Consider the following 26,626-nt stretch of genomic DNA (forward strand, 5'->3'; position numbering starts at 1 on the left):
ACAGGCGGGATTAACTATCTGGAGGAAAAACAACGGGACTTGCAGTTCTGGGGGGACTTGGAGTGGGGGGGTAAGGAAGTGGTGTTAACAAACACAGGGACAAGGGAACAACATGGGCCCCCCCCCAAAAAAAAAAAAAAAAGAATGACCCTTGGTCACAGGAAGAGATGAGCCAGTCAGAGTACAATATAGCACTGATGAAACACACAACTTTCCTCTAGTTCAGTGATTCTCAACTTGTGAGTCCGAATCCCTTTGGGGGTCAAACGACCCTTTCACAGGGGTTGCCTGATTCATAACAGTAGCAAAATTAGTTATGAAGTAGCAACAAAAATAATTTTATGATTACAAAATAATAATTTATAAATTATCAAGGGCTCATGAGGGAGGAGGGAGCGGGGAGGGAGGGGAAAAAAAGAGGACTTGATGCAAAGGGCTTAAGTGGAGAGCAAATGCTTTGAAAATGATTAGGGCAAAGAATGTACAGATGTGCTTTATACAATTGATATATGTATATGTATGGATTGTGATGAGTTGTATGAGTCCCTAATAAAATGTTTAAAAAATAATAATTTTATGATTGGAGGGTCACCACATGAGGAACTGAATTAAAGGGTCATGGTATTAGAAAGGTTGAGAACCACTGCTCTTGTTTTTTTATGCGTTCCCCCCCTCCCTGCAGCACTATCATGACCCCAATTTTACCTTACAAATCTGGCTAGATCAGAACATGTACACGTACACATAAGAGTTTGTAACACAGGGAATCCAAGACAGACAAACCCCTCAGGACCAATAATGAGAGTAGCGATACCAGGAAGGGGAAGGTGAGGGGAATCAGGGGGAATCGATCACAATGATTGGCATATAACCCCATCCTAGGGGATTAGGCAGCTGAAAAGTGGGTGAAAGAATAGACAGTGGTAGGTGTAAGTCATGGAAAAAAAGTAATAATTTATAAATCACCAAGGGTTCATGAGGGAGGGAGGGAAAAAATGAGCTGATACCAAGGGTTTAAGTAGAAAATGTTTTGGAAATGATGGCAACATTATGTGCAAATGTGCTTGACACAATGGATGGATGTATGCATTGTGATAAAAGCTGTACAAGCGCCCAGTAAAATGATTTTTTTAAAATGACCCTTGGGTAATGTGGGAGTTGGATTCTCCTTTGTGTGGAACCACAAGGTCAAATGTATCCCCAGTTACCATGCTGCCATGAACACCCCGGGGCAGCACTACTCTGTCCTAGGCAGTCTCTGAGTTGGGACTGACGTGATGTCAGAGGGTTTAGGGGATTTCCAGTAGGGACCTTGTGAGGATTGTTTTTATAATGTCCTTTTTTAAGTTGAAAGGAAGGTTTTACTAAGTGGGGGTCTTCCCTTATGGTTTTTTAAAGAAACTTGTCTTTGGAAAATTGGGTGAGTCAAACATATTTAACTTTCAAGTTGTCTGCTCTTTTTTGAAAAATTTTTTGCAATCAGAAAACATCAATATTCTCCATTGTTCCATAAAGGTTTATAAGTAGCACAAATTGGCATTAAATTTTAGTTAAATTTACAAGGGGCGGAGCTGAGATTTTGAATGCAGACTTATTTGGATTTCATGAAGTCTCATTTAAGGTCCACGTTCATGGAGGTGTTCGCACTGGGACAAACTGAGGTCATCACAGCTGCACCTTAGATCTCTAAAGGAGTCAGATGCACGGCTTCAAATGTTAGGAGAGGCAAATTTCCCCAACACCCCAAGAAACCAACTGCCCACACATACAATTCTTATCTCTTGAGTTCTCTTTCACAGAGGTAGTTTAAGCTATAGAACATAAACCTTAAGGCTGGTGTGGATACAAGCTTGAGTGCATGTCAAAATGGCATTTTTGCATCAAAGTATGAAAAGATACCAGGAAAATGAGTTGTTTCTATAAAATGGAAAACAAAAACTGAATCAACTTTTAGATTTTAGTAGTGACCATTTTGGGGGGAAGGAAATACACCCATAAGCACACATTTAAAGTGTCAAAAACTTCCATTCAAATCTTCATACCATGCACTCAAAAATAAAATTCAAATTCATTACCTGATTAAACTGAATTTCATACTTGTTAAAATGATTATCATCAAAACCTTGTGACACCAATATTTTAATTCACTGTATACATATTATGTACACACAGGTTAATAAAAAATGTATAGAACATGAGAAGATAGTAAACCAAACAAAGACAGGTGCTATTATACACATGGACAAATGCACATAAATTAGATAAGATTAAATAGGCGACCTTTAACCACATTCACAATGTAAACAGTTTTAATAAGCCTGTTACAGTGAACATCACTTATATGAAACTATAGCATTATAAAGCATGTACCACATAAATATTACTTTAGGGTTTTATAACAAAGCAATTTTTATTGGCTGTAATTATATGTGGGAAGAAGAGAACTGTTTACTGTATGTAGTTGTCCTGTTTCTGGGGACATGATTAAACGGTGAAGGTAGAGATATTTCTACCAGCTGGGGAGGTAGAGTTTTAAGCAGGAATTTTAGAAATGCTACCTAAACTATATTTACTAGACTGCATAGACATCTGCCCCAACTCCATGCTAATAGTCTGTGGACTACATCACAAGAAGCTACGGAAGTTGAGATTGTAACATTTTAGGTAGTCAAGTTACAAGAGGAACTAAAGGAAGTGACTCAAGGTAGAGATAAAGTTCCTACTATTCACCCATGTTGGGCACCTTATCTTTATTACTAAGTGAGGTTTTGTTTTTTATAAACGGGGTATTTCGTAATTCTTCTAGAGGATGGGTCTCAGGCGCACACAGAAATGGGCAGGCTACACGCAGATCCCCCAGCGCGGGTGAAAAATGACGGGGCAGAACCACGGGCAGTCCCACAGGGAGCTCAGCAGTTTGGGTACCAGGACTGAGCTGAGACTTGTGTCAACATTTAAAAGGAGGCGCTCTCCACATCACAACCCATCCAGAAGCGTCAGACAAATAAAGGCAGGAAAGTTAACACATTTTAAAAGCACATCCATGCAATATTAACAATTTTTCCAAACTGCCACATTTTCTAATGATGTAACACTACTGTAGTTATGCTTAGTGACATATTTCTGGATTTGTGGGCTTCTTAAAAGTCAAGGGAGCGAGTTAACATGCTATATATATCTAATGTGTTGTTGTTCAAGGCATAACGTGCACTACACCTTCAAAAAAACATGATCTCTGTTGAGACTGACGGAGCAGGATTGGGAATCTGCTGCACAAAACGCCCTCCTGCTATGATGTGAAAACTCCATTGAGTCCACTGCCACGAATACTCTCAATACTGGACTGACTACTCGGCCAACGGCAAGCCTAAGAGAGGTGCAGTCACGAAACAGAAAAACGAAAAAAGAATAGTAAAAAAGCCCATCATCCGTGTCAGTTGGACTTCTCCTCCGTGGCCTCCATTTCCGAGTACATCCGGCCCAGGGCTGCATTCGGGCGGCACACGAAGGCGTCGGTTTCACTCTCCAACTCTGTTAACTGTTCTAATGAAGACACACAAGGATAATGGTCTTTCAGTATCTCTGGCAATTTTGAGAGCTTATCTTGAAGCCGCCGTGACCGTCTCACTGGGGTTAGAAACTTGAGCTCTTTAAATAGTGAATTGGTTTCATCAAACGGAATCTTCTTTTTGACACTGAAAAGAAATTCAGCTGTGTGAACACTTTTGCTTTGTTCTTTGTGGCAGTTACCGTGCGATATTGGGCACAGGACAACCATGGACAGCTTGTCCCATAGAAAGGGAAGGGCCCGGGAAGTTCCTGGAAGTGGAGAACTTAAATCTTTTCTACAGCAGTGGTTCTCAACCTGTGGGTCACAACCCCTGTGGGGGTAATGGACCCTTCCACAGGGGTCGCCTGATTCGTAACAGTAGCAAAACTACAGTGATGAAGTAGCAACAAAAATAATTTTATGGTTGAGGGGTCACTACAACATGAGGACCTGTATTAAAGGGTCACATCATTCGGAAGGTTGGGAACCACTGTTCTACATGATGCTATAACTTCTACAACAGAAGTCTAAATATCTATCAAATTGGATTATTGCCCCAATTCAAACCTAATAGTAGCAATAGAGGTTGTGTCAGAACGGTTCTCTAGAGACAAAACCAGATGGCTAGTGAAAGTTTTATTTTTCAAAATAGCAGTACCTAGAGAAAAGCAAGGAAAACAGTATTTATTTGGAGAAAAACCACATTATTTCAAAGGTGAAATTTCCCCATCACATTCCATTTGTTGGAAACTTTTCTACTGTCAAACATACCCTGCTAATTATCCCAAAGCACAAAGTAAATCGTAACACACTGCATTCTGAGAGCTTACCTCTGCAAGGATGGGGTGGTGGAGACACTGTATTTAATCATGCAGCTGTCCCAGGACTCTTTCTCGGGAGTCTTCTCAGCACTCACTGGCTCTGTCGTCACCTCCTCTTGCTCTTTTTCACAATCGCTAGATTCCCCATCTCTAGGATGTCTGGTTTCTGTGTTCTGTTTTACGGGCTCTGGGTGTGCCCCTCGGTCTTCGGTGCCGACTTCCTGGTCGGGCTCTGTGGCTGCACAGGTAAGCTCACTGCTTCCTCCTGCGCGAAAGGCATTTTTCACAGATGAAGAACCAGAGGGAAATTAAGTGAATCATAATTGACCAAAATTCCAGAACAGAAAAGCCAAACTGCACCTCCTCACTGTACGTTTCCTACGCTTGCCAACGATTTACAATCACTTACTGAGAACCCCCCCCCCCCCCCAAGAGTCAGGAGCAGTTAAGAGATGTATGCGTCAAATCCTCCCAAGCCTTGAGCAACTCACAGCACTGAACAGACACATGAACACAGTTCATTATAAATGAGACAAATGCAGTAACTAAGGTAAGAACAGAAGGTTATAGGCATCAGGAAAAGGAACAAGTACTTTGCTTGTGCGGAAAAGCGTTAGCTAGGGGAACGCTTCACAAGTGGGTGTTGAAAAAGCAATTCTCAGCAAGGCCAAGGAGGACTCTTGGTAGGAGGCAAAAAGTGAAATTATTAAGACAATTTCAAAGGAGCACTGTGCTCAGATGATAGGATATTGAGCAAGCCTGGAGTGTGGGGAGGAGGTGGTGGTGGTCTCTGATAGGGAGGTTAGGGCTAGATTATAATGAACTTTACATGTAAGAAGCTTGGTTGATCAAAAAGCAGTGAAGAGACAGATAAAATCAGATGGGGGCACTGTTATGGAAGGCCTAGCACGACAGGTGAACAGTAGCCATCTGTGATGGTCAGCAGACAGAGCTGTTGAAAGAGCCCACGCAGCCCAGAGCGAGACTTTATTTAAGGAGCACCTGACTGTGTGTGTCTGAGTGAGTGTGCGTGTCTACTAACGATACACTTTCCAAAACAGACTTTAAGGACAGCAGGGTTTTTTCTTCTTCATCCACCTATCCTTTGGAGGGAAGGGACAATGGGTTGAAGGAAGAAGTAAGAGAAGATATAAAGTTCACAATAAAACCGCCCAGGTTTAAACTAATTGTGATACACTCTGGCAAATCCACTGAACTGAAAAGATCTTTGGATTTGATTATTAGAAAATTATTTTACTAAAAGATGTTTAAGTTGCATGGTAACTGTTTTCTTGGTGAGTGGAAACTGAAATAGGGAGAAAATAAATTTATCATTCTGTAAATATTCAAGTGCTTAATATAAAAGGGTGAGTCAAAAAAGTATTGCTACAAAATGTTAGAGCCTTTATTAAACCCAAATGTCAGAAAGTAAAGCGATGTTTCTTGACCTGTCATCCATCTCGGTTAATACTCATCTGAAGGCAATGTTTCCATCTCTAAACGTTCCCTGCAGAATTCTGTGTGGTTTAATTCATACCATGTTAAAATGGCAGTCTGGGCATCCTCAAAGGACCCAGATTGTGCTCCCTTTCAGTGACTGTCGACTCTGGGGGGCAGAAAGTCTGAAGGGGCAAGATGAGGGATGTGGGGTGGATGGGGAAAGGGTTCCCAACAAAATTGGAATCGGACCCCCCTTGCCTACTTGTCAAGACTGAGCAGGTAGATTGTCATGATGGAGAAAAAAAAAAACCCTCAGTGCAAATCCTCTGGCATTTTCTGTATTATGGCAGCTTTCCATTGTCTTCAAACACCTTCCAAAATCCTCCTCACCCCCATCCCAATGACCAAGTTGAGTCCTTTGGAAAAAACCTATCATGATTATCCCCGTGGCATCCCAAAATACAGTCATAATAACCTGCTGAATTGACCTTCCTGCACTGACTGTGCTTAGAAGGGCTGGAACTGGAGCAAGCGGGGAAAGGCAGGCTCAAAGTCAGGAGATTGTTGCTATTGTCCTGATAAGAGTGTAGGTGGCCATAAGTGGGATTAAGAATGGAGAGAAGCCAATGCAACTTTGGAAATATGTGGAAAGTATTCTACTGACTAGACTTTGAATGGCTAGGAACAGAGATAGCAAGGGAGTCAAAAAGAACCCATGACTTCTGGCTGGGACTATTGGACAGCACACACCCACTGAGACCAGGAACCAAAATGATCGGCCTCAGGGAAAACGAGGCTCACATTTTGGGTATGTTATATATACTTTTGCTTTGTAATACTGGGCTTAGACTTGGAACTTATGTTTGGCAATATCATTCAGAAAGCCTTTCCCCAATCTAATGTAAATAACTTAAAAACATTTTCTAGCAAAGGTTCCACAAACTAGTATTCCAGAAAGAAATAATGAGAACGGCTGCCTCACACTTCAATGCTAGTTATCTGTTTCTAATGCTAGTGAGAATTATGAGGACGGTAGAGAGCTCTCGATGAAATGCTTCACTCCACTTTGCCCTTTTTAGAATAAGGCTTTCTTAAACCTGATTCTCCTTATCCTGTGCCCTTATTATTATGATTTTTTGATGGCAACTAGTCTTTCCTAATAAATCCTAGTAGTGTAGTGGGTTACACACTTGGCTGCTAACTATAAGGTCAGCAGTTTGAAACCAAAAGCTGCTCTGTGGACGAAAGATGGGGCTTTCTACTTCCCTTAACAGTCTCAGAAACGCAAAGGCAGTTCTACCCTGTCTGAGAGGGTCACTATGCGTCCACATCGGTTTGAGGGCAGTGAACTATATGGCTCTAAAAGATGCTTACATCTGTGTACCTTCCAGCTAGTGAATCTCACATCCTGTCTCTGATCTACTCTCATCAGCGAATGAGTTCTTGAATGTGCTCTACGGCACAGAACACTTAGAATTTAGCAGGTAAAGGTCATTAGAGATTGAGTCAAACTGACCAATAAAAATCAAGACCTACTGAGAAGTAACAAGTCCACATGGAAGAAGCACACCAGTCTGTGTGATCATGAGGTGTTGATGGAATCAGGTGTCATACATAAAAAACCCAAAACAAAAATTCATATTAATGTGAATGAGGGGGAGTGCGGAGTGGAGACCCAAAGCCCCCATTTGTAGGCAACTGGATATCCCCTTACAGAAGGGTCTGGGAAGCAGACAGCCAGTCAGGGTGCAGTATAGCACCAATGAAACCTAAAACCTTTCTCCAGTTCTTTAATGCTCCCTCCCCCCCACTATCATGACCCCAATTCCGCCTTACAAATCCTGCTATCCCAGAGCATGTACACTGGTACAGATACGAGCTTGCACCATAAGGAATCCAGGACAGATAAAACCCTCAGTGATACCAAGATGGTAAGGGGAAGGTGAGGGGAGAAAGGAGGAACCAACCACAATGACCCACATATAACCCCTTCCCAGGGGGATGGACAGCAGAAAAGTGGGTGAAGGGAGACAGAGGTCGATGTAAGACATGAAAAAAAATTTATCAAGAGTTCATGAGGGAGGGAGGGAGAGTGGGGGAGAGGAAAAATGAGCTGATACCAAGTAGAGAGAAAATATCTTGAGATTAATGATGGCAACGTATGTACAAATGCGCATGACATAGTGGATGGATGCATGGATTGTGATAAGAGCTCCCAGTAAGATGATTTAAAAATAAAGAAAAGAAACAAACAAACAATTATTTTGATTAGACCCTCTTTTTTAAAAGGACACCCCAAGGAGACTAAGACAAGCATATTTGTGAGAGAATCTGTCACAGCCTTCCACTGATCGTAAAGACATGTGGACACAGTTCATCTGGAGTGAACTTGTGAATAGAAACTGGAGCCCGAGTAGCAGTACTTTGGTATCATGTCCTCCAGTGATCAATCCCTTAAATACTATGTTCAAAGAAAAAAAAAAAATCAAGGCCTAGAGATGCGAAGAGTCTTCCCCAGACGCTCAATGAGCAATGTGGCTCTTGAACCGATGGCCTCAGTCCTTTATCGCACAGAAGCCCACTGAATCAGAGGCCACCAAAATACTATCATGTAGGTTAAAAAAGAAAAATTAAATCAACAGAGAAGTTTAATAAAATCATAAGCTACTTAAAGAAAATCAAAGACCCTAACATATCCAACTCACCCCAAAAACTTACCTTTAACTTTTTCTTGACTCTTTGTAGTTAGAATATCTGCAATTACATGTCGCATCTCTTCAATAGGCTAAATTTTAAATGAGGGGAAGATCAGTTAAGCCCGTACAGTTCGTACTTTCAATCATAATCGAGGTTGCCCAAATGGAAAGCACGCAAACTGTGGCAGGTAAGATTTCAATATTTAAAAACAGGCAGTGGTTTTTTAAAACCACAATCATTTACCATGCCACTAAAATTGAAAAATGCCCTTTTCTATGTACAGGTAATAAAGGACAAGACCTCATCAATTAAAAGCTTTCCTCAATTTTTCGTAAGCCTTTGATAACTTGTTTGTAACCTGATAACAGAATTAAGGAACCATTTGCAAACAAATGCCACTAATACCTACTAGATAGCTAAAAAGGTGCCCAGAGAGCGCCATGGGTTAGGTAATGGTCTGCTTAACAGTAAGGTTGGCAGTTCAAACCCACCAACTACTCCACCGGCAAGAGATGTGGCTGATCTTTCCCATAAAGATTTAGTCTCAGAAACCCTAAGTCGGCATTGGGTTTCTGGGTTGATTGGAGACCTAAAAGAGCTCCTCTACCTAAGTCCATGGTTAGCTCTGTTTCACAGGCTTTTAAATACCTGTCTAAATAGCTCATGATCTTCCAGCCCAACATACCGCATTCCTTGAGAGTTACTAACCGAACATTTAATGTTCCTTTGAGCTGCCATGCGAGTTAATGCAGTGCACAATAACAGGGATTCTGGTTTATGGCCTTAGTTCCTGAATTCCTCTGCTCTGATGACGTAGTTTCTCCTTTTCCTACTGCTTTGTAAGCCAAGCCTTCACCAGTTAGAGAAACACTAGTTAAGTAACATCCTTTCCGGTCCAATGTAGTTGGAATCGGACATTCCATTCAGGTGGGATTTTGTCAAGTACAATTACCCTGCAGCAAAGTGTTCTATAGTTGTTAGTAGTCATTGACAGATTATGTCCACATAGTACAGCTTATCTCCAATTTCTGAGGGTTAACTATCCCCCCCAAGATAAATGACCTTAATTGCCATCAAATCAATGTGCCTTACAGGGACCCTATTAACAATGCAGGGTAGAACTGCCCCTCTGGGTCCAAGGCTGTAAAGCTACACGGGAGCAGAAAGCTCCACCTTTCTCCCTCAGAGCAGCCCAACACGTAACTCTCCCATCAAGGCTCCGATGACAATCCTTACTATATAGAGACTGTCTGAGCAGCCTGAGAAATGGCTGCCTATACTCTACACACAACCCCAGCTTTACCCAGTTACAGTGTGATGTGTGCTGAAACAACTGGACACCGCTGACCCTGTATTAAAGATGAGAAGGTTTTGCCTCACCTGAGCCCCTGCCAGGATGGCCTTCTCGTAGATAGCAATAATGTTTTCAATTGGACTTGTGATTGGTTCTAGACGTGCAAGGCACACCCAATACTTAACAAGTTTCGTGGCATCTGGAATATTTTTAATCAGGTCATTGAGTGTGACCAATATTTCTTCTTTGCGGCATCCCTGAAAGAGCAAGAAATAAAGTGGCTGATATTTTTAGCATGTATACATTATGATTAGTTAATACTTAAGCGTATTCAAGGCCAACTATGTCATTACCATCCTCCTTATTCCACACTCACGACGGCAGAAAATAAGTTTGTAAAAAGTGATTAGCACTTTACATGGTTTTAATGCTTATCTACCAGAGTACTCTGAGATTTCCACTTCATTTAGAAGTTTTGCACCTACCACACCTTTATGAAGAAGAACCATGTGTATGACTTCTCAGGTGTGACTGACATTAAGGCTAAAGTGACGTAATAACTTGTTAGTTGTTAAGAGTCATGTAAGTCTTAGAAGGACCCCATGGGACAGAGAAGTGTTGCCCGGGCTTTCTTGGTTGTTCTCTTGTACAGAAGCAGAGGGCAGGCCTTCCCCCGCGGAGGCACCGAGCAGGTGTCAAGCAGCAGCCATTGAGTGCTTCACCTTCAAGCCGCCAGGGCTCCTTCTGCAACAGGAGGGCAATAAATTCCACAGTAGCGAAACAAACCTCAGGTGTTCAGACCTGAGCATGGTTTCCCTGACTAAATTTCATTGGCCCTCAAACCACAGAAAGTTTAAAGATGCACATGAACATGAAAGAAAGGTTTGAAGTGGGCCTTTGAACCAGTCAGCCATGGCCGATGAAGGGGAGCCAGAAAAGATCTGACTTTAAAATGTGGATGAACAGGAATGGTACCTGGAACGAAGGCTTGCTCTGGAGGCACACTGAGCTCCTCAGGAGCCTGGATTACCGGCAAAACTGCAGAAAGCAGCACTTTTCAGATGGTGCCCGGCTATTAAAAGATACAGCATCTGGGATTTTAAACGTTTGAAGCTAACAAGCGGCCATCTAACAGGGAACAACAAAGCCCACATAGAAGTACGCCAGCCTGTGTGATTATGAGGTGACTACGGGAACAGGCATCAGAAGTTCAAAAATAAATAATTTCATCAAGGTGATGAAAAGGGGTCAAAGTAGAGGCCCAGAGCCCATCCGTGGATAATTGTACATTCCTGCACATAGGGGCTACACGGAAGAAAAAATACATTCAGGGGGCAGTGTAACACTGACACTCCTCTAGTTACTTAATCCTCTCCGCCCCCCCCCCCCCACTATTAGGATCTCATTCCTACCTCGAAAATCCCGCTAGACAGGTGTACACACAGCACCACGGATGAGAGCTTTCGTATACCGAACTCAGGGTGGCAAGTGCCCTCAGAAACAGAAATGGGCGTTATCGATTCCAGGAAGGTAGAGGAAGAGAAGCGGGGAGGGGAACAGATAGCAATGATGTCGTGGAACAAATGCCAGGATAGAAGGTGAAGGGATAGAATGCGTGGTACAAGATAGGTGTAAAGAATAACAATACATAATCTATTAGGGGTTCACGGGGTGGCAGGGTTGGGGAGGGAAAAAAAGAGGAGCTGATAACAAAGAGCTCAAGATAATGTTTAGAAATTGTTGATGCCAACAAGTGTACATGTCTGTTTGAGATAATGGATTGTTATATGTAAGAGTTCCCAATAAAAGGATTTATTAAATAAACAAATAAGGCAACACTTTTGGATGCCACCTTTGAGTCTGTAATTACTCTTTCGTTATGTAGTACATGTATTGCCCTGGAGGGAGATTCTGTTTCTAGTAAGACAGTGACCCATACATTTTTTCACTGCAATTCACCCCTATTTAAAAATCTGGGTCCGTTCCAGTGTCGCTTCCTTGTCTATGACTGAACTAGGCTGACCCGATACAAAGCCTTCGTTTGAAATGAGACCTTGTTCAGTTTTGCTCTGGACCTTCAACAATAATAGGCAAGAAAAGCAAGATTAAGATAATTGAGATATGAAGAAGATATTTTGGAATTGATTGTAATACTCCCTAGGAATTTTGTTCAAATATCAAAATTATACAATAAATTTAAAACCACGACGGTGTTTACATTAATGGGATTAGATTAAGAATGTTTGAGTTAACTTTAATCTATAGTAATAGTTCAATAATTTATGTAGTCATTGGTAAAACATGAAATTTAAAAGTAATTTATAAACATGTTTAAATGACTGTAAGAAACAGAAGTATAGGGAATTGAAAAACAGTTAATATTCACTCCCAGCCCACTCTATATTAAAATCTTAGAAGAATATAATATTTAAAGTGTAAAAATCAAAAGTAATTATCCCCTTGATTCACAAGAGGGCTTTAAAAAGTTTGTGGAAAAATAAAATGAAAAGTGATGAAATTTTCCCACAAACTTTTTTGAAGTCCCCTTTATAGTTCTATGAACTTGGTACAAAATGCAGCCAATGAATCTACAGAGGAACCATCTTACAATTAACAACCACAAACATTGCCATCACGTAGTCAAAACGACTGGCAGTGCAATTTAAAGAGCTGTTTACACGGATCATCTACACTATGAAATGCTACAAAGAGAGAAGAAAAACACAACATACCTCACTGATCAGGCTCAGGCATTCAGAAAATGTCTTGTTGACTTTCTCAGTGAACAGTCTTTGCTCGTCTTCTTCAGCCATGGTCTTCCAGAAGGACCCCACTGGTTTCCCATTCGGCCCCTCGGGCTCGGCCTGCGTCACTACCGAGCTCGGAGGCTTCTTCGGCACCCTTCCTTTGTCGGCTTTCCACTCAGTCAGACGGGCTCTACGGTCAGAAGCAGAGTATAAACAGGACTGTGACACAGGAGCCCTGGTGGCATTGTGGTTTTGAGTTGAACTGCTAACTGTGAGGTCAGCAGTTCAAAAACACCAGTCAGCGTGTCAGAAGAAAGAGAAGACTTTCTACTCCTAAAAAGAGTTAGTCTCAGACCAGAATTTGCTCTAGACTCACTTGTTCCACAACAGAAATTTATTCTCTGGCCTTTAAAATGTTGTTGATGCTTTTAATTCTTACTGTTTACTTCTTTTAAACCTTTATATTATGGTGTCTTCTTTGTTTCACTTTGTCTTTTATTGTTTCTGTTAGGGTTTCCCAGTTTACAAAGTACAGAAGGAATTAATGCACAGGAACAATAACTGATGCAATGGTTTATCGGGAGCAGGGAAACAGGGGAGCGTAAGGGAACCGGGAGCAATCAAGAATGTGGGAGTGGGAGGGAACATTTGAACTGATTATGATGATGTATCTGCAACTTAAAAAAAATCATTTTATTGGGGGCTCATACAACTCATCACAATCCATACATACATCCATTGTGTCAAGCACAGTTACCATCATCCACAAAACATTTGATTTCTACTTGAGCCCTTGGTATGAGCTGTTTTCCCTTCCTTCCCTGCTTCCCCCTCCCTCATGAATCCTTGATAATTTATAAATTATTTTGTCATATCTTATACTGTCCAACATCTCCCTTCACCCACTTTTCCGTTTTTCATCCCCCAGGGAGGAGGTTATATATAGATCTTTATAATCGGTTCCTCCTTTCCACCCCACCTTCCCAGTATCACCACTCTCAGCACTGGTCTTGAAGGGATCATCTGGCCTGGATTCCCTGTTTCCAGTTCCTATCTGTACCAGTGTACATCCACTGGTCTAGCCAGATTTGTAAGGTAGAATTGGGATCATGATAGTGGCAGGGGGGGGAGCATTTAGGAACTAGAGAAAAGTTGTATGTTTCATCCTTGCTACACTGCACCCTGACTGGCTCGTCTCCTCCCTGCGACCCCCTTCTGGTAGGGGGATGTCTAGTTGCCTACAGATGGGTCTTGGGTCCCCAATCTGCACTCCCCTTCATTCACAATGATTTGATTTTTTGTTCTTTGATGCCTGATACCTAATCCCTTCGATACCTCATGATCACACAAGCGGGTGTGCTTCTTCCATGTGGGCTTTGTTGCTTCTGAGCTAGATGGCCGCTTATTTATCTTCAAGTCTTAAGACCCTAAACACTATGTCTTTTGATAGCCAGGCTCTATCAGTTTTCTGCACTAGATTTGCTTATGCACCCGCTTTGTCTTCAGGGATCATGTAGGGAAGGAAGGTGAGCATCATGGAATGCCAGTTTAATAGAATGAAGTATTCTTGCATTAAGGGAGCACTTGAGTGGAGGCCCAATGTCCACCTGCTACCTTAATACTAAACCTATAAATATATGCACATAGATCTATTTCCCCATCCTTATATATAAGTATATTTACATATGTACATGCCTTTGTTTAGACCTCTATAAATGCCCTTTGCCTCCTAGTTCTTTCCTCTATTTCCTTTGACTTTACTCTTGTCCACACTATCATGCTCAGCCTTCATTTGGGTTTCAGTAACTTTAGACATTTACTTTCTATTGAGTCCTCAGTACCAGCTTTTTTTTCTCTCCCCCCACTCCATACAATTTAACTATGGGAGTGTGAGTATTATAGCAAGAAAACTACTAAAAAACCACATTTGATCAATGGTTATTACTTACCATGGGTGAAGGAGGAAGAATTTTTCCTATGGGGACATTGAGCTCATTTTAGTGGAGGTGCAACAATTTGGAGATAACAATAACGCTTACACAACACCAAGCGTTTAATCAATGGCCATGAACTATACATATAAAAGTGGGTGAATGGGAGGATGTTTTGTTGTGTATATTTTTGCCATAATTGAAAACAATAGTTACATGAATAACAAGGAGTACAAGGATGAAGAAAATGTTCTATCTTGGTAATGATTGTAAACTCTCCTTGATAATGATTCAGTTATTGAATTGTATGTGGATGAAGTGACCCCTCCCAAATTAAGTGTGATAAAGTTAAAATTTAACACCTTATCATTTGATTTCCCTTCTATGCTAGCATCTAGTAATCTCTGCTTTCTTTTCTGAGGTTTTTATCTTTTACTTTGTTATTCTTTTAATGTTGTTTTTAAAAAATGATTTTCTGTATATTAAATTCAAGATACGTAAGTCTACAGAGACAGTAACTAGATTAATGGTTCCTTGGGGAGAGGTGGGTTGTCAGAGGAGGTTGGGGTAAATGAAGAGCTAATAACGATGAGCATAAGAATGAAGAAAATATTCTACATTTGATTATATTGATGATTGTACAACTCTTGATGTGACTGAACTATTACATTGTCTGATGTGTGAATTATATGCCAATAAAGTGGTTAAAAATTAAAAAAAAGAGTTAGTCTCAGAAATTCACCAGGGCAGTTCTCCTGTCCTATGGGATCACTAGGAGTCAGATTGATTCAATGGCAGTGAGTTGTCATGAGTATGATGCTAAAGATAAAAAATATTTCAGGTCAGTAAGTAATTTGACCCTAGTAGCACATTATTAGTTCACAAATCTGAAGAAAAAGATACACTGAACACATCAAAGTCGATGACAGGCACAAAGACCCACACAGAATACCCTTTTACATGGAGAGTTTATAAAGCATTCCCCAATGTTTATTAAGTGCTTTAACCTAGATGATAATGTGAAGTCCAATCTTAATGTCTGCAAAGGACAGAAAAGAAGGTACAAGAAAACCCTAAGGCGTCCACGGAAAAGGCAAGCCACACTCACAAAGACAGCGCTATAAAAAATAAAGGTAATCAAATGACATCTACTCACCTCCTCTGCTCTGCAGTTTCCCTGGGCTGAGCTGGTTTGCTGTGGGCACTGGTCTTCGCTACTATAGTATGTCTTCGTTGGTCGGTGGGTTTTGACTTTTCCATCAGTTTGATCTTAGAAGAGGAGGCAGGCCTGGCTACGAGGTCACATGCTGTGTTTCTCAAGGGTGCCCCGTTTCTTTTCATGTCCTGAGAAGCACTGGGTCTGACACTAGATAGATGGGGTTTCACTTGAGTTAATTCTTTACTATCAGGCCCCTTCCGAACGGTAACATTGGCGGAGGTTCTACTGACGCCTTGCTTCCCCTTGGCCTGAGTATTGCAGTGGTGGCTTCTGATAGGAGGCCGCAGAAGCTGTCTGTTCTGAGAGGCCGTGCTGCCCGGTTTCGTGGAAGGAGTCACCTTCGAGGGCTTATCCGTTCTCACTGTCCCACTGCTGGTGTTCACAGGCGGCGGCTTGGTGGCATTTGGGAGAGTTGTTGACAGTTTCTTGTTTGCTGCAGAACTTGCGTCTTTGACTTGCAGAGGTTTTCTGAATGAATTAATCTTAGACGCAACAACTTGGCCATGGTAAGACCCAAGCACAGGCTTCTTGGGCACATTTGCTTCTTGCTTCAGCTTATCTGTAGGGATTTGTTTCTTACTAATTTTTTTAAGGTGAAACGCCTGGCTAAATGTCATACGGTGATTTTGGACATCATCTTTCATTGATAACAACTGAAGAGATTGATTATCATCCTCACGATTACGGGAGTCAATTTCTAAACTGGAATTGGTGATTTCTTTGGAAGGTTTTGAAGGATTATAATTGTTTTCCACTGTGACATTATTTTCACTCCACATAGGTCTATTGCCATTTTCTTTATTGGCCTGAAAGAGTTATTTCAGACAAGTCAGTATTTCAGAACTCATTTCTTTCCTAATGCGGGAAAGGGGCAGGGAACAAAAGGACTATTTATAGGTGCTAGACCCAGATCTTACCATTTTTGTCTTAAGTTTCAGAATGCTTGTCCCATTTTGGACATGGTCCTTAGATGACATTACTTTCTGGTCTCTATTAATTAAAAACAAAATAAATTAAAATGTGACCATGGAATAAGATTTGTTTTTTTGAGGGGACCAGGGAAAGACAACAAACATTAAAATTAACTGAGTTCATAAATTTAAATGAAAATACTGAACTGAGTTTCATTCGTACTAAGCAATACTTTCATCAAAATGTAAACAATGACTGAAGAATTTAAAGTTTCTTATTTTTAAATCATCTCATAGGCAACCCCACTGGACAGAGGAGAACCACCCCTTGAGATTTCTGAGACTTTAAATCTTCACGGCAACAGAGAGCCTCACCTTTCTACTGTAGAGCAACTGGTGGCTTCGAACCGCAGACCACTGAGACTTTGTGGTTAGCAGTACAATGCATAACCCAGTGAGCCACCACAGAATTCACTGAATGGCAGTGGGTTTGGTTTTGGTCTCAAAAATCTTAGCACCCACGTCCCCACCCCCAGCTAGTCCTGGGGCTTTGTGTCTCGGCTCAAGGGAAGTCCCTCTGGGACATGGGGGTACAGTGAATGGTATGAACCTTTGATGGGCATGCCTACACAGTAGGCTATGCTGGGCCCCTGTAGGGTTTCCCGTATGGGCGCCAATAAATTTCTTCCCTTTTGCTTAAAAAAAAAAAAAAAATCTCAACACCTCATCCCATAATCTGTGTAAACATTTGATATTCCCATTCTAATCTATTCTTCCCTGTTCGATACAGAGTTTTAAAATAAAGTCTTTAACAGTGTAAGATATGACAAAACACTAATTTATAAATTATCAAGGGTTCATGAGGGAGGAGAAAATGAGGAGCTGATATTAAGAACTGAAGTAAGAAGAAAACATTTTGAGAATTATACTGGCAACAAATGTACAAATGTGCTTGACACAGTGGATGTAGGTATGGATTGTGATAAGAATTGCATGAGCTCCCAATAAAATGATTTAAAATAGTAAAATAAAGCCTTTAGTGAAAAGCAACACCTTCTTGGATTAGCCAAGCACTTCAGAACAAGAGTTACACCGAGAACCTTAAAATAACCCTCCCAAAGAAATCTAAATTTCATCACACATACTCACAGCTTAATTGCTACCTTGAGAAAAGGAGGCAGCACTGCATTGAGGGCATGTACCCACAGCAAAAGGCTGCCGCAGGGATTTGCTTGAGTCCTTTTGACAGAGACTCTCTGCGCCAGTTGACTATGCCAAGAATGTGGCTATTAAGTTGCAGGAAAGAAGGTTAGAAGGTGGAACGAACAGTGTCCTAGTCTGAGCTCAAGAACAAGAGAAAGATTGTCCTCAGGAAAGTTCTTCCTTTAGAGGGCACGTAAAAAAAGTGATGCAACAAAATCAGAGAAACCTCATGTCCATCCATATAGGAGAGGCAGGATAACCAATCTCGATAAAATAACAGGGCTGATGGCTCTGTGGGGACATGGGAGAGGAGGAGGAGGTAGCAGAAAGGGAGGGGGAGCCAACAAACCCAGGGACAAGGGAACAACAAGAGATCTAAAATCGATGGTGAGAAGGGTATAGAAAGCCTGGTGGGGTTTGATCAAGTGCAGTGTAGTCGAGAGAAGTACTGAGAGCTGAAGGAAGGTGGAACATGATAGTGGAGAAGGAGGCAAGTAAAAAATAGAGTAGAGAATTAGGAGGCAAAAGACATTTACAGAGGTATAAATATAGGCATGCACATATATAAACATATTTATAAGGATAGGGATATAGGTCTATGTACATATATTTAACTGTTAAGTATTAAGGTAGCAGAAAAGCATTGGTTCTCTCTCTACTCAAGTACTCCCTCAACACAAGAATACTTTGTTCTAATAGCCTGGCATTCTGTGATGCTCACCTTACCGATATTATCACAGAAGTCAAAATGGGTGCATAAGCAAATGTGGTGAAGAAGGCTGATGGTGACCGGCTATTAAAAGATATAGGGTCTGGAGTCTTAAAGGCTTGAAGTTAAACAAGCGGCTATCTAACAGAGAAGCAACAAAGCCCACGTGGAAGAAGCACACCAGTCTGTGTGATTGTGAGATCGACGGGATCAGGTATGAGAAGACCCCAAACAAACAAATATATGGATGCAAATGATGGGGGTCGGGGTGGAGACCAAAGTCCATCTGTAGACAATTGGACAGCCCCTCACAGAAGGGTCACAAGGAAGGAACAAGTCAGCCAGGGTGCAGCATAACACCAACAGGACACACAATATTCCTCTAATTCTTAAATGCTTCCTCCCCTCCACTATCATAACCCCAGTTCTGCCTTAAAAATCCAGCTAGACCAGAGCATGGACACCGGTACAGATAAGACCTCTTGACAGAATCCAGGACAGATAAACCCCTCGGGCACAATGGGAGTAGCAATACCATGAGGGTTGGGAGAAGGTGCGGGGAGAAATGGGGAACTGACTACAATGATTGACAATAACACCTGACCCTCCTCCCCACTGCCACCAGAGGGACTAAGAACAGAAACACGAGTGAAGGGAGGTGGTGGACGGTGTAAGATGTGAAAATAATAATTTATTAGAGGTCCACGAGGGTGGGAGAGTAGGGGAGGGCGGGAAAAAAGAGGCGCTAATACTAAGGGCTCAAGCAGAAAGAAAATGTTTTGAAAATGATGATGGCAACATATGTACAAATGTGCTTGATACAATTGGTGTATGGATTGTTTTAAGAGCTGTAAGAGCCCCTAATCAAAATGATTAATGAACAACAAAAAAATTAGAGAACCTTTCTCAGACAAAAATACTCAAAACATAAAGCTGTGTTGCCTGACACATGCTGTCCAGACAGATACACCTCTGGAGACGCGCTCCCTCTCTGACAGCCCTGTCCTCTTTCACTGACACTCCGGGGTGTCAAATCGCGTTCCTTTGGAATGTTGAGTTTGAGGAACAAAAAGAAGGGACAAGATCAGAGATGCAGGGTAGACGGGGCATGGTTTCACAGCAAAATTCCCAGAGGATAGCCCTTGCTACCCTTGAGAATGAGCATTGCTGCAAAGGAAAATAACATTTCTTGGCCCAACTTTCCTTTCATTTTTTTTCAGTTTTCTATTTTCTTTTTCCTTGTAAGTCCCTGCTACCATCCTGTTCTTTGAGACCCTCTTGACAAGATAAACCAGCCGCCTCAACCTGAGCTGATCTCTTAGCCTTGAATTTCATTGGCCACCGGAGCCCCTCAGAAGGCACTGTTTTGATGAGACCTGGCTGTCTGATGGTATTGGTAAATCCACAAGGAAGGCGTAGATTCATTCCATAAAATCGTCACTAACTCTGATCCTGCTTAAAAGACTGATGAACAGATCAACATTTTGAGCGAACAGCTCCGTATTTCCCCCTTTCCTTTAAGGTGTGCTCTTCATTGAAGGCACCCAGTAATGAGACTAACGCAAGTGTATCACTTGTCTGCATATGTCTGCTGAGAGCAGAAAGGTTTGCAACCCTTTGTGTCTGAAAGACCCCCGTGCATGGGTGAACTGGAACCTCAGTAGCAATACTTTTTTACTTACTCTGGTATAAACTCCTCTTATGTAGAAAGCTTTTTCCCCTCTGCTTACCAAACTTTTTTCAGAAGCAGGTTCTTCAATATGGAGAAATTTCAGCTACTAGTTCTCAGACATTGCCTCTCCTGATTCTCCATTCAGAGTGATCCCTTGATGGGAATGACATAATACAGGACGTCGCAATTGTTCTTAAGACTTTCTACTACTTCTCTGCGGTGTCCTGGGAGAATTTCCACTCGATCAGACACATTGCTAATGTGTTCTGTATAGTCCCTCTGCTTTCCAGATCTATAGATATGTTTTTCAATTTTATTTTTCATTCCTAAGATATCGAATCGATTTCCCCCAATAATTACCACCTGTTCCTGGTTTAGAGACAAAATACTATTTCTTATAAGTTACTTAATCATCTCTTTCATGTATGTTCCCCCCTGACTGCTCAGTGTGTTACTTCTCTTTCCTGGGTTGGCCTTCTCGCATTGGTAATTCTTTGTGTACTGACCATAGCTGGACAAATATTAAGATGCTATTAATTCTAAAATGTACTTATATTTTATATCCCAGGAAGAAAGGGGAAACCCTAAGTCAATTAGACACACCAATGACAGACTCCAAATTCGGAGATGTTAATGTGACATAAATGCGCATCTTAGAATTGAAACACTGGGTCTCTTTAGAGCAGTTAATTTTGGTTCCACAGCCTTTCCTATCTGTGTGCCTTCCGTGTCTGGGGGGAGGAGCAGAACTATTGACACCGCGTGTACTATACATTTTGAATGTTGGGGGCGGGTTAAAATGTGCCAGTAAACAGGGTCTCTTTGGAGCTGACCTCTAAGTGTGGGTGCGTCTTGCTCCTCCCACACATTGTTGTCACCCTGGACCCAGCAATATCACCTCAGTTTAAACTCTTACACTTTCACCTGGGGGCAAACACCCCTCTCTTACCAAGTGGCCCACTGCTTGGCGTGAGGTGGAAAACGACGCCCAGGGTCAACCAGACCGTCGACTATTCAGCCCCTACTGACCTCAGCTTCTACCGCTTCCAGACGGACAGCTTTATCACGGGACGCTTCACCACTGAGGCCATCGGCAGCAACCCCAAGAAGTAACTTCCTGCGATGAAGTGGAATGACTGCGCACTGAGGACTCCCAGCGGGGGGCGGGGGGGGGCATTGGCTAGTTTTGCCATTCTTTTGGGAAGACGGTGAGCCATCTCAGAAGTCAGAAGAGGGAGATGTCTCTTTTATGGCCATCATGACAGGAGAGCTGGCCATGAAGTGAGGGAGGCAGCAGAGTAGTGGGCTCTTCGGCCCACTGAATGGGCAAAGCTGAGGGCCTTCGGGCACTAGTAGCAGGAAAGGAGCTTTGTGCAGCACGTGCCCGAGCAGGGCAGACACCAAGGGACATATGGCGAAGAGGCCAAGGACCAGAGACGTGCCTGCCGGCATGGCTAAGAGGTGCTCTGCTGTGCACCAAAGGGAGGCTTCCTTCACGTTTTCTGATCTTGTTGTGACCTGTTAACTTGCCTAACAAAGCCCCATAGTCATGAGTAGTGTGAGTTCTGTGTGGCAGCTGCAAGTTTAAGGAAGACGGTAGAGAAGTGGAGTGCTTAGGGAGTGTGTGTGTGGGGGGGGGGGGGAGGGATGGCTGGCGGCAGAATAGCATCAAGAGGGCAGAAGCCTGTCTGACCCCTGCCTCACAGGAATTATCCGTGGACAGATGGCAATTGGGGCTCTCTTGCCCCTTGTGCAGCTAGAGGTTAGATGTGGCCTCCACGCTTTTTCTCCCGTGTGCCTCCACCACAGCCTGCCCTCTGGTTCTGAAGGATGAACAGACACTGTGTGGATGTAGGCTCTTCACTAACTCTTCACTCCCACTCTCCACCCCACCCCTTCTTACTCAGCGCATTTGCTCCACAGTAGGTTTCCATCTTTCCCAGTACCCTGCCTTCTCCTAGGTGATCTGCATCTACATATAAACACTGTTTCTCTCTCCTCTTAAACAATCTTAAACTTGACATTTCCTTTCAACTCCAGACATGCTTTTCAATATAGCAAAACCCACAAAGAGTTTCTGGGAGCACTTTTCACTTTACCACCGGACCCCCAGCCATTCCACATACCTCGCCAGCCCATTTCTTTTATGCCTGTGTCTTCTTCTTAGCTTGCCCAACTAAACATCTTTCACTTTTTCCTGCCTCTTAATTTTAGTTGTCTATTTCCTAGGGCTCCCTTTTCTTTCAGTGCTACTACAGATTAGTCTTGAGATTGCCTGCTCAGTGTTTGCCACTCACTCTCTCCCTGAATGTGTGAATGTGGCATACACTTAATTTTTCCCTGAAATATTTACTCCTTTAAAGAGTTACCGGTGGAGTCGTGGTTACACATTGGGCTGCAATTAGCGTAGCTGGCAGCCTGAAACCACCAGCAACTCCTTGGAAGAAAGACGGGGCTTTTTGGCAGGGGAAGGTAGTGGTGGTGGTGTCACTATGAGTCAGCATTGACTGGCTGGCAGTGAGTTTGGGTTTTTGGTTTGCTAAAGAGTTAGTCTCAGAAACCCACAGAGGCAGTTCTATCCTGTCCTACAGGGTTGCTATGAGTTGGCATCTACTTGATGGCAGTGAGTGGGTTTTATGGTAAGTTACACATAGGGCTGCAATCCCCAAGTTTAAGACAAACAGCTAGCTCCTTGGGAGAAAGACGGGGCTTTCTATTCCCATGAACAGTTCCAATCTCAGAAACTTAAGGGGGCAGTTCTACCCTGTCCCATAGGGTCGCTATGAGTTGGCATCAACTCGATGGCGGGACATGCATCTCAGCCCTTTGTGCTCTAGAAACCAGACATCCTAAAATTAGGAACCTTGTCTTATATATCAACAATATAGTTACTAAATTTATATACCTTGACAAAATACTTTAATCTACTGTTAGCATGTATTTTACTTTGCTATTATCTCTTAGTCTCTGATCTGGAATCTTTCAAGATCATCTTTAGCTTTATCCTTTAGTTTACTCCTATACCAAGTCAACTACCAGTCCTGTCAAATGTACACCAAATCCGACCACTTTCTAACACACGATGGGTATGAAGCTGGGCTAAAAACCTAACATAAAGCAGTCAATATTAAAAATGCAAATTAAAGCAATAAGGCTCTCCCTCTTAACCCATGAGGGTAACAGTGAGGTTGGAAGAAAACTACAGAAACCAGGGGAATACATCCTGCCGTCCAGATGTGGTCATGAGACCACAGCTACGACTGACTTTTCACTATTTGCCAGGCAGGGCACAGCAAAATGCATACAGAAACTCATTTAATGCCCAAGAAACAGGCAGTACTATTTACTGTAGAATACATACACTTTTTTAACACATGACTCAAAAAGGCCAAGTAACTGTCACATAGCTGTAAGCAGCTAGCTTACAGATTCTAACCCAGGTCTTTACTATTCCAAAGCCTGCGTTCTAGAGCAGTGTTTCCCACAGTGGGCAGTATGACCCAGGGGGACAGCAAGAGCAGACAACTGCACTTGATGCTGGATTGTAGAGCATAGGTTCCCAAACTTTTTTTTTTTTGAGATATATAAATATTATATTAAAGTCATCGAGAGCATGAGCGATAGAAGAGACATTACAATAATGCAGTCAGACACATTTCACGATAGCATGCTCACCTCAGCCCCGCATGGAGGTCCACGTGGAGAGACGGGGAAGGGAAGGAGGACAAAGCAAAAGGGAAACGGGAGGAGAGGGAACTGAGGAGAGAGGGAGCTCTGTATTGCTAACCAAGGCCTGTATACCTTTAGGCGGCGGGAAAGCCCACTAATTATAGGTAGACATGTGTCACAGGAAGGGGTTGCACTCGGTTCCCAAACTTATTGGGCCTATTGTCCCCTTTTCGGGAGGAGGGAATCACCCAGTGTCCTCCCCCACTAGAAATTAAACTTTTGTACTACAGTACCATAACCCAGGGTAAAGTGTAGGTATTGGCTGTTGCAGCCAACCCCCGCCTTGGGTTGTCCCAGCACCCCAACACCAGGGAAACACTGCTTTAAAAGATCTTAAGCGATTAGCAAGGGGCCATTTGAACTTCTGCTTTGTATATAATTCCATGAATTTTTATTTGTTTTGTTACAACCATCATTAAAATTTACACAACATAATACAAAGATATTCCTAAGGAAGGTTAAGTCTAAAGCAATCACGCCAACATATGGACGTCACTCTCGATTCATTACAAATTTTGCTAAATTATAGGACAGGCCTTTGTAGCATGGTATACAAGTCAGCATTTTATTATCTATACATGCTCTGCTTTAAAATGATCTCTGCTTAGATTACAAATTAATTTACAAAATAAATGATGATATTGACAACACTGTCCAATACGGGGCCACGAAGTCACATACAGTACACTTGAAAGGTCACTAGTCCAAATTGTGATGTACAGAAAATAATATTATACACTAGATTTTGAAGATTTAGTGCCCCAAATGCATGTAAAGTATCTCAATAGTAATTTTCTTATTATGGATTACATGTTGAATACTATTTTGGATATATACTGGGTTAAGTAAAACATTAAATTTCATCTTTAAAAAAACACAGCCAGTAGAAATTTTTAGATATATTGACTCAAAGTTATATTTTAAAATTATATCAGCGTATATAATTTCACAGCACTTCAATGAAATAAACTTGATTTCACCTGGATAATTTCTGATGTTCCTTTTTACATTCAAAAAGTGTTTTTCTTTTTAATAGCTGTTGCTCAAGTTTTTGTCTTCTTTGCTCTAAATAACAAAAGGAAAGATCTACAGGTCAATATCAGTTGAATGGGTAACATCAAATAAAAATTGTTGACTCAGGTGAAGATTTTAACTTAGTTCATGAACATCTATCTTCCTGGAGAATATAACAGAAAAGTACCTTTGCATTTGCAAAATAATCCTAATAATACGTTTATGGAAAAGGTTCCTATAACCCGTTTGCAAAAGAATCACATCCTCACTGGCAAGCAGGGATTAATCTGGAGAAGATTATTTTCAATAAACAATGTCTGGACACCAGGCTTTAGAAACTAAGCAGACCCGAAACCTTGAGTTCTTCTGCCTAGCTGGCGAGGGCTGTGCAGGTGAGTCGCTTCAATTCATTTCTATAGTCCCAAGAATCGGACGAAGAGCTAGCGTGGCGCAGAGGACGCTGGCCCTAAGGTCAAGGTCTCGCATTTGAACGCACCAACTGCAGGCGCCCAGATCCCGCGCAAGCGCAGTCGGCCCTCCGCCCCGCCCCGCCCCGCCCCGGCGGCCCCGCCCTCAACCGCCCCGGCGGCCCCGCGCTCCGCGAGTACGAAGCAAGGCCAGGCGCTAACGCTCACTCAAGAGGCGCTCAATCCGCAGTCACACCGAAGAGCAGACACCACTCTGATGGCGCATTTCCAAGCGACAAGAGCGAGATCTGAGGCGTGCCAGAGACTGACTAGTTCGGGGGCGGTGCGCGGCCGGCCGGGACCCCGAGCCCGCGGAGCCCACTGGCGGCCGCCCGCGCGCGCCGCCCCTCGCTCACCTCGGAACGCCGGCTGGGTCCTCTGGCTCGGCGGCAGCTGCAGGTGCCGCGGCACGGCCGGGACGCTCATCGCAGGGCCGGGAGAGGCGGCCGAGCCCGGCGTCCCCTGCCCCAGGCGCCTGTGGACAAGGGCGTGCGCACCGAGGCCGCCGCCACCCGCGCTTCCCTAAGCCCGCGGCGCCGCCGCCTGCTCCCATTGGTCCGCGGCCGGAATTGAAAGAACCAATGGGCGCAGAGGGCGGAGTCCCGGCGGCGCCGTTACTGGGCGGGCCTGGTTCCTGCTCCAGTCGGTTCACGCCGCTCTGGGCTGCCGGCTCTCGCTTTCACCATCAAACCTCTTCTGCACAGCCTGTAGGAGCCGTCCAGCTGTACACCCTCGTTTGTTCAAATTATATATAAGGCCCGACTGGTAGTACAAACAGTGGGGCTAGGCGAGCGATGGGATTTGCACAGAAGCTCGTTGCAAGAAAAGCTTGGTGATCTACTGAAAAATCAGCTGTTGAAAGTGCAGTATGCGATGGATAACTCTTAGTGACCCCTGTGGTTTTCCGAGTCTAACTGTTTACAGGAGCAGAAAACCCAGCTTCTCCCACGGAGCTGCTGGTGGTTTCCAACTGCCAGCCATGACGATCACAGCCCAACACCAACACCAGGACTCCTAGATACCAGGACTCAAAAAAGCCCCTCAGACTCACTGCAGTGGAGACTGCACCTGTGGGTTTCCAAGACTGTAACTCTTTATGAGAGTAGAAAGCCTCATCTTTCTCCCAGAGAGCAGCTGGTTTTGAACTGCTGACCCTGTGATTTTGAACTGCTGACCCACTCCACTACCAGGGCTCCAAGGTATGCAGAAAAGTATTGCTACA

At 43.0% G+C, this 26,626-nt stretch overlaps 1 protein-coding gene across 2 annotated transcripts; it reads right to left on the minus strand.

Annotated features, from left to right (window-relative positions):
* Window positions 1–2,716: 2,716 nt before the first annotated feature.
* CKAP2 (cytoskeleton associated protein 2) lies at window positions 2,717–25,940 on the minus strand. Of its 2 annotated transcripts, none has more exons than XM_075562883.1 (9): window positions 25,761–25,940; window positions 24,904–24,988; window positions 16,617–16,689; window positions 15,637–16,505; window positions 12,535–12,739; window positions 9,889–10,059; window positions 8,530–8,596; window positions 4,381–4,636; window positions 2,717–3,543 (listed from the first exon to the last, which is right to left on the minus strand). In XM_075562883.1, the coding sequence occupies exons 1-9, from the start codon at window positions 25,828–25,830 to the stop codon at window positions 3,519–3,521; spliced, it is 1,821 nt and encodes a 606-aa protein (XP_075418998.1). In that variant the 5' UTR covers window positions 25,831–25,940; the 3' UTR covers window positions 2,717–3,518. The 2 variants fall into 2 exon arrangements, with proteins under 2 accessions (XP_075418998.1, XP_075418997.1); XM_075562882.1 differs by having other exon boundaries at window positions 2,717–3,695.
* Between the last annotated feature and the right edge of the window lie 686 nt (window positions 25,941–26,626).

This window comes from Tenrec ecaudatus, chromosome 11 (assembly GCF_050624435.1).
Source record: "Tenrec ecaudatus isolate mTenEca1 chromosome 11, mTenEca1.hap1, whole genome shotgun sequence".
Lineage (NCBI taxonomy): Eukaryota > Metazoa > Chordata > Mammalia > Afrosoricida > Tenrecidae > Tenrec > Tenrec ecaudatus.

What these genes read in the sequence shown, in the direction of transcription:
- CKAP2 (XM_075562882.1), bottom strand. Translation starts at nt 25,830, where the DNA reads ATGAGCGTCCCGGCCGTGCCGCGGCACCTGCAGCTGCCGCCGAGCCAG. An exon ending in GACCCAGCCGGCGTTCCGAG is followed by an intron (nt 24,989 to 25,760) that starts GTGAGCGAGGGG and finishes TTTGTTATTTAG; the next exon opens with AGCAAAGAAGACAAAAACTT. An exon ending in GAAACTGCAGAGCAGAGGAG is followed by an intron (nt 12,740 to 15,636) that starts GTGAGTAGATGT and finishes TTCTGACCGTAG; the next exon opens with AGCCCGTCTGACTGAGTGGA.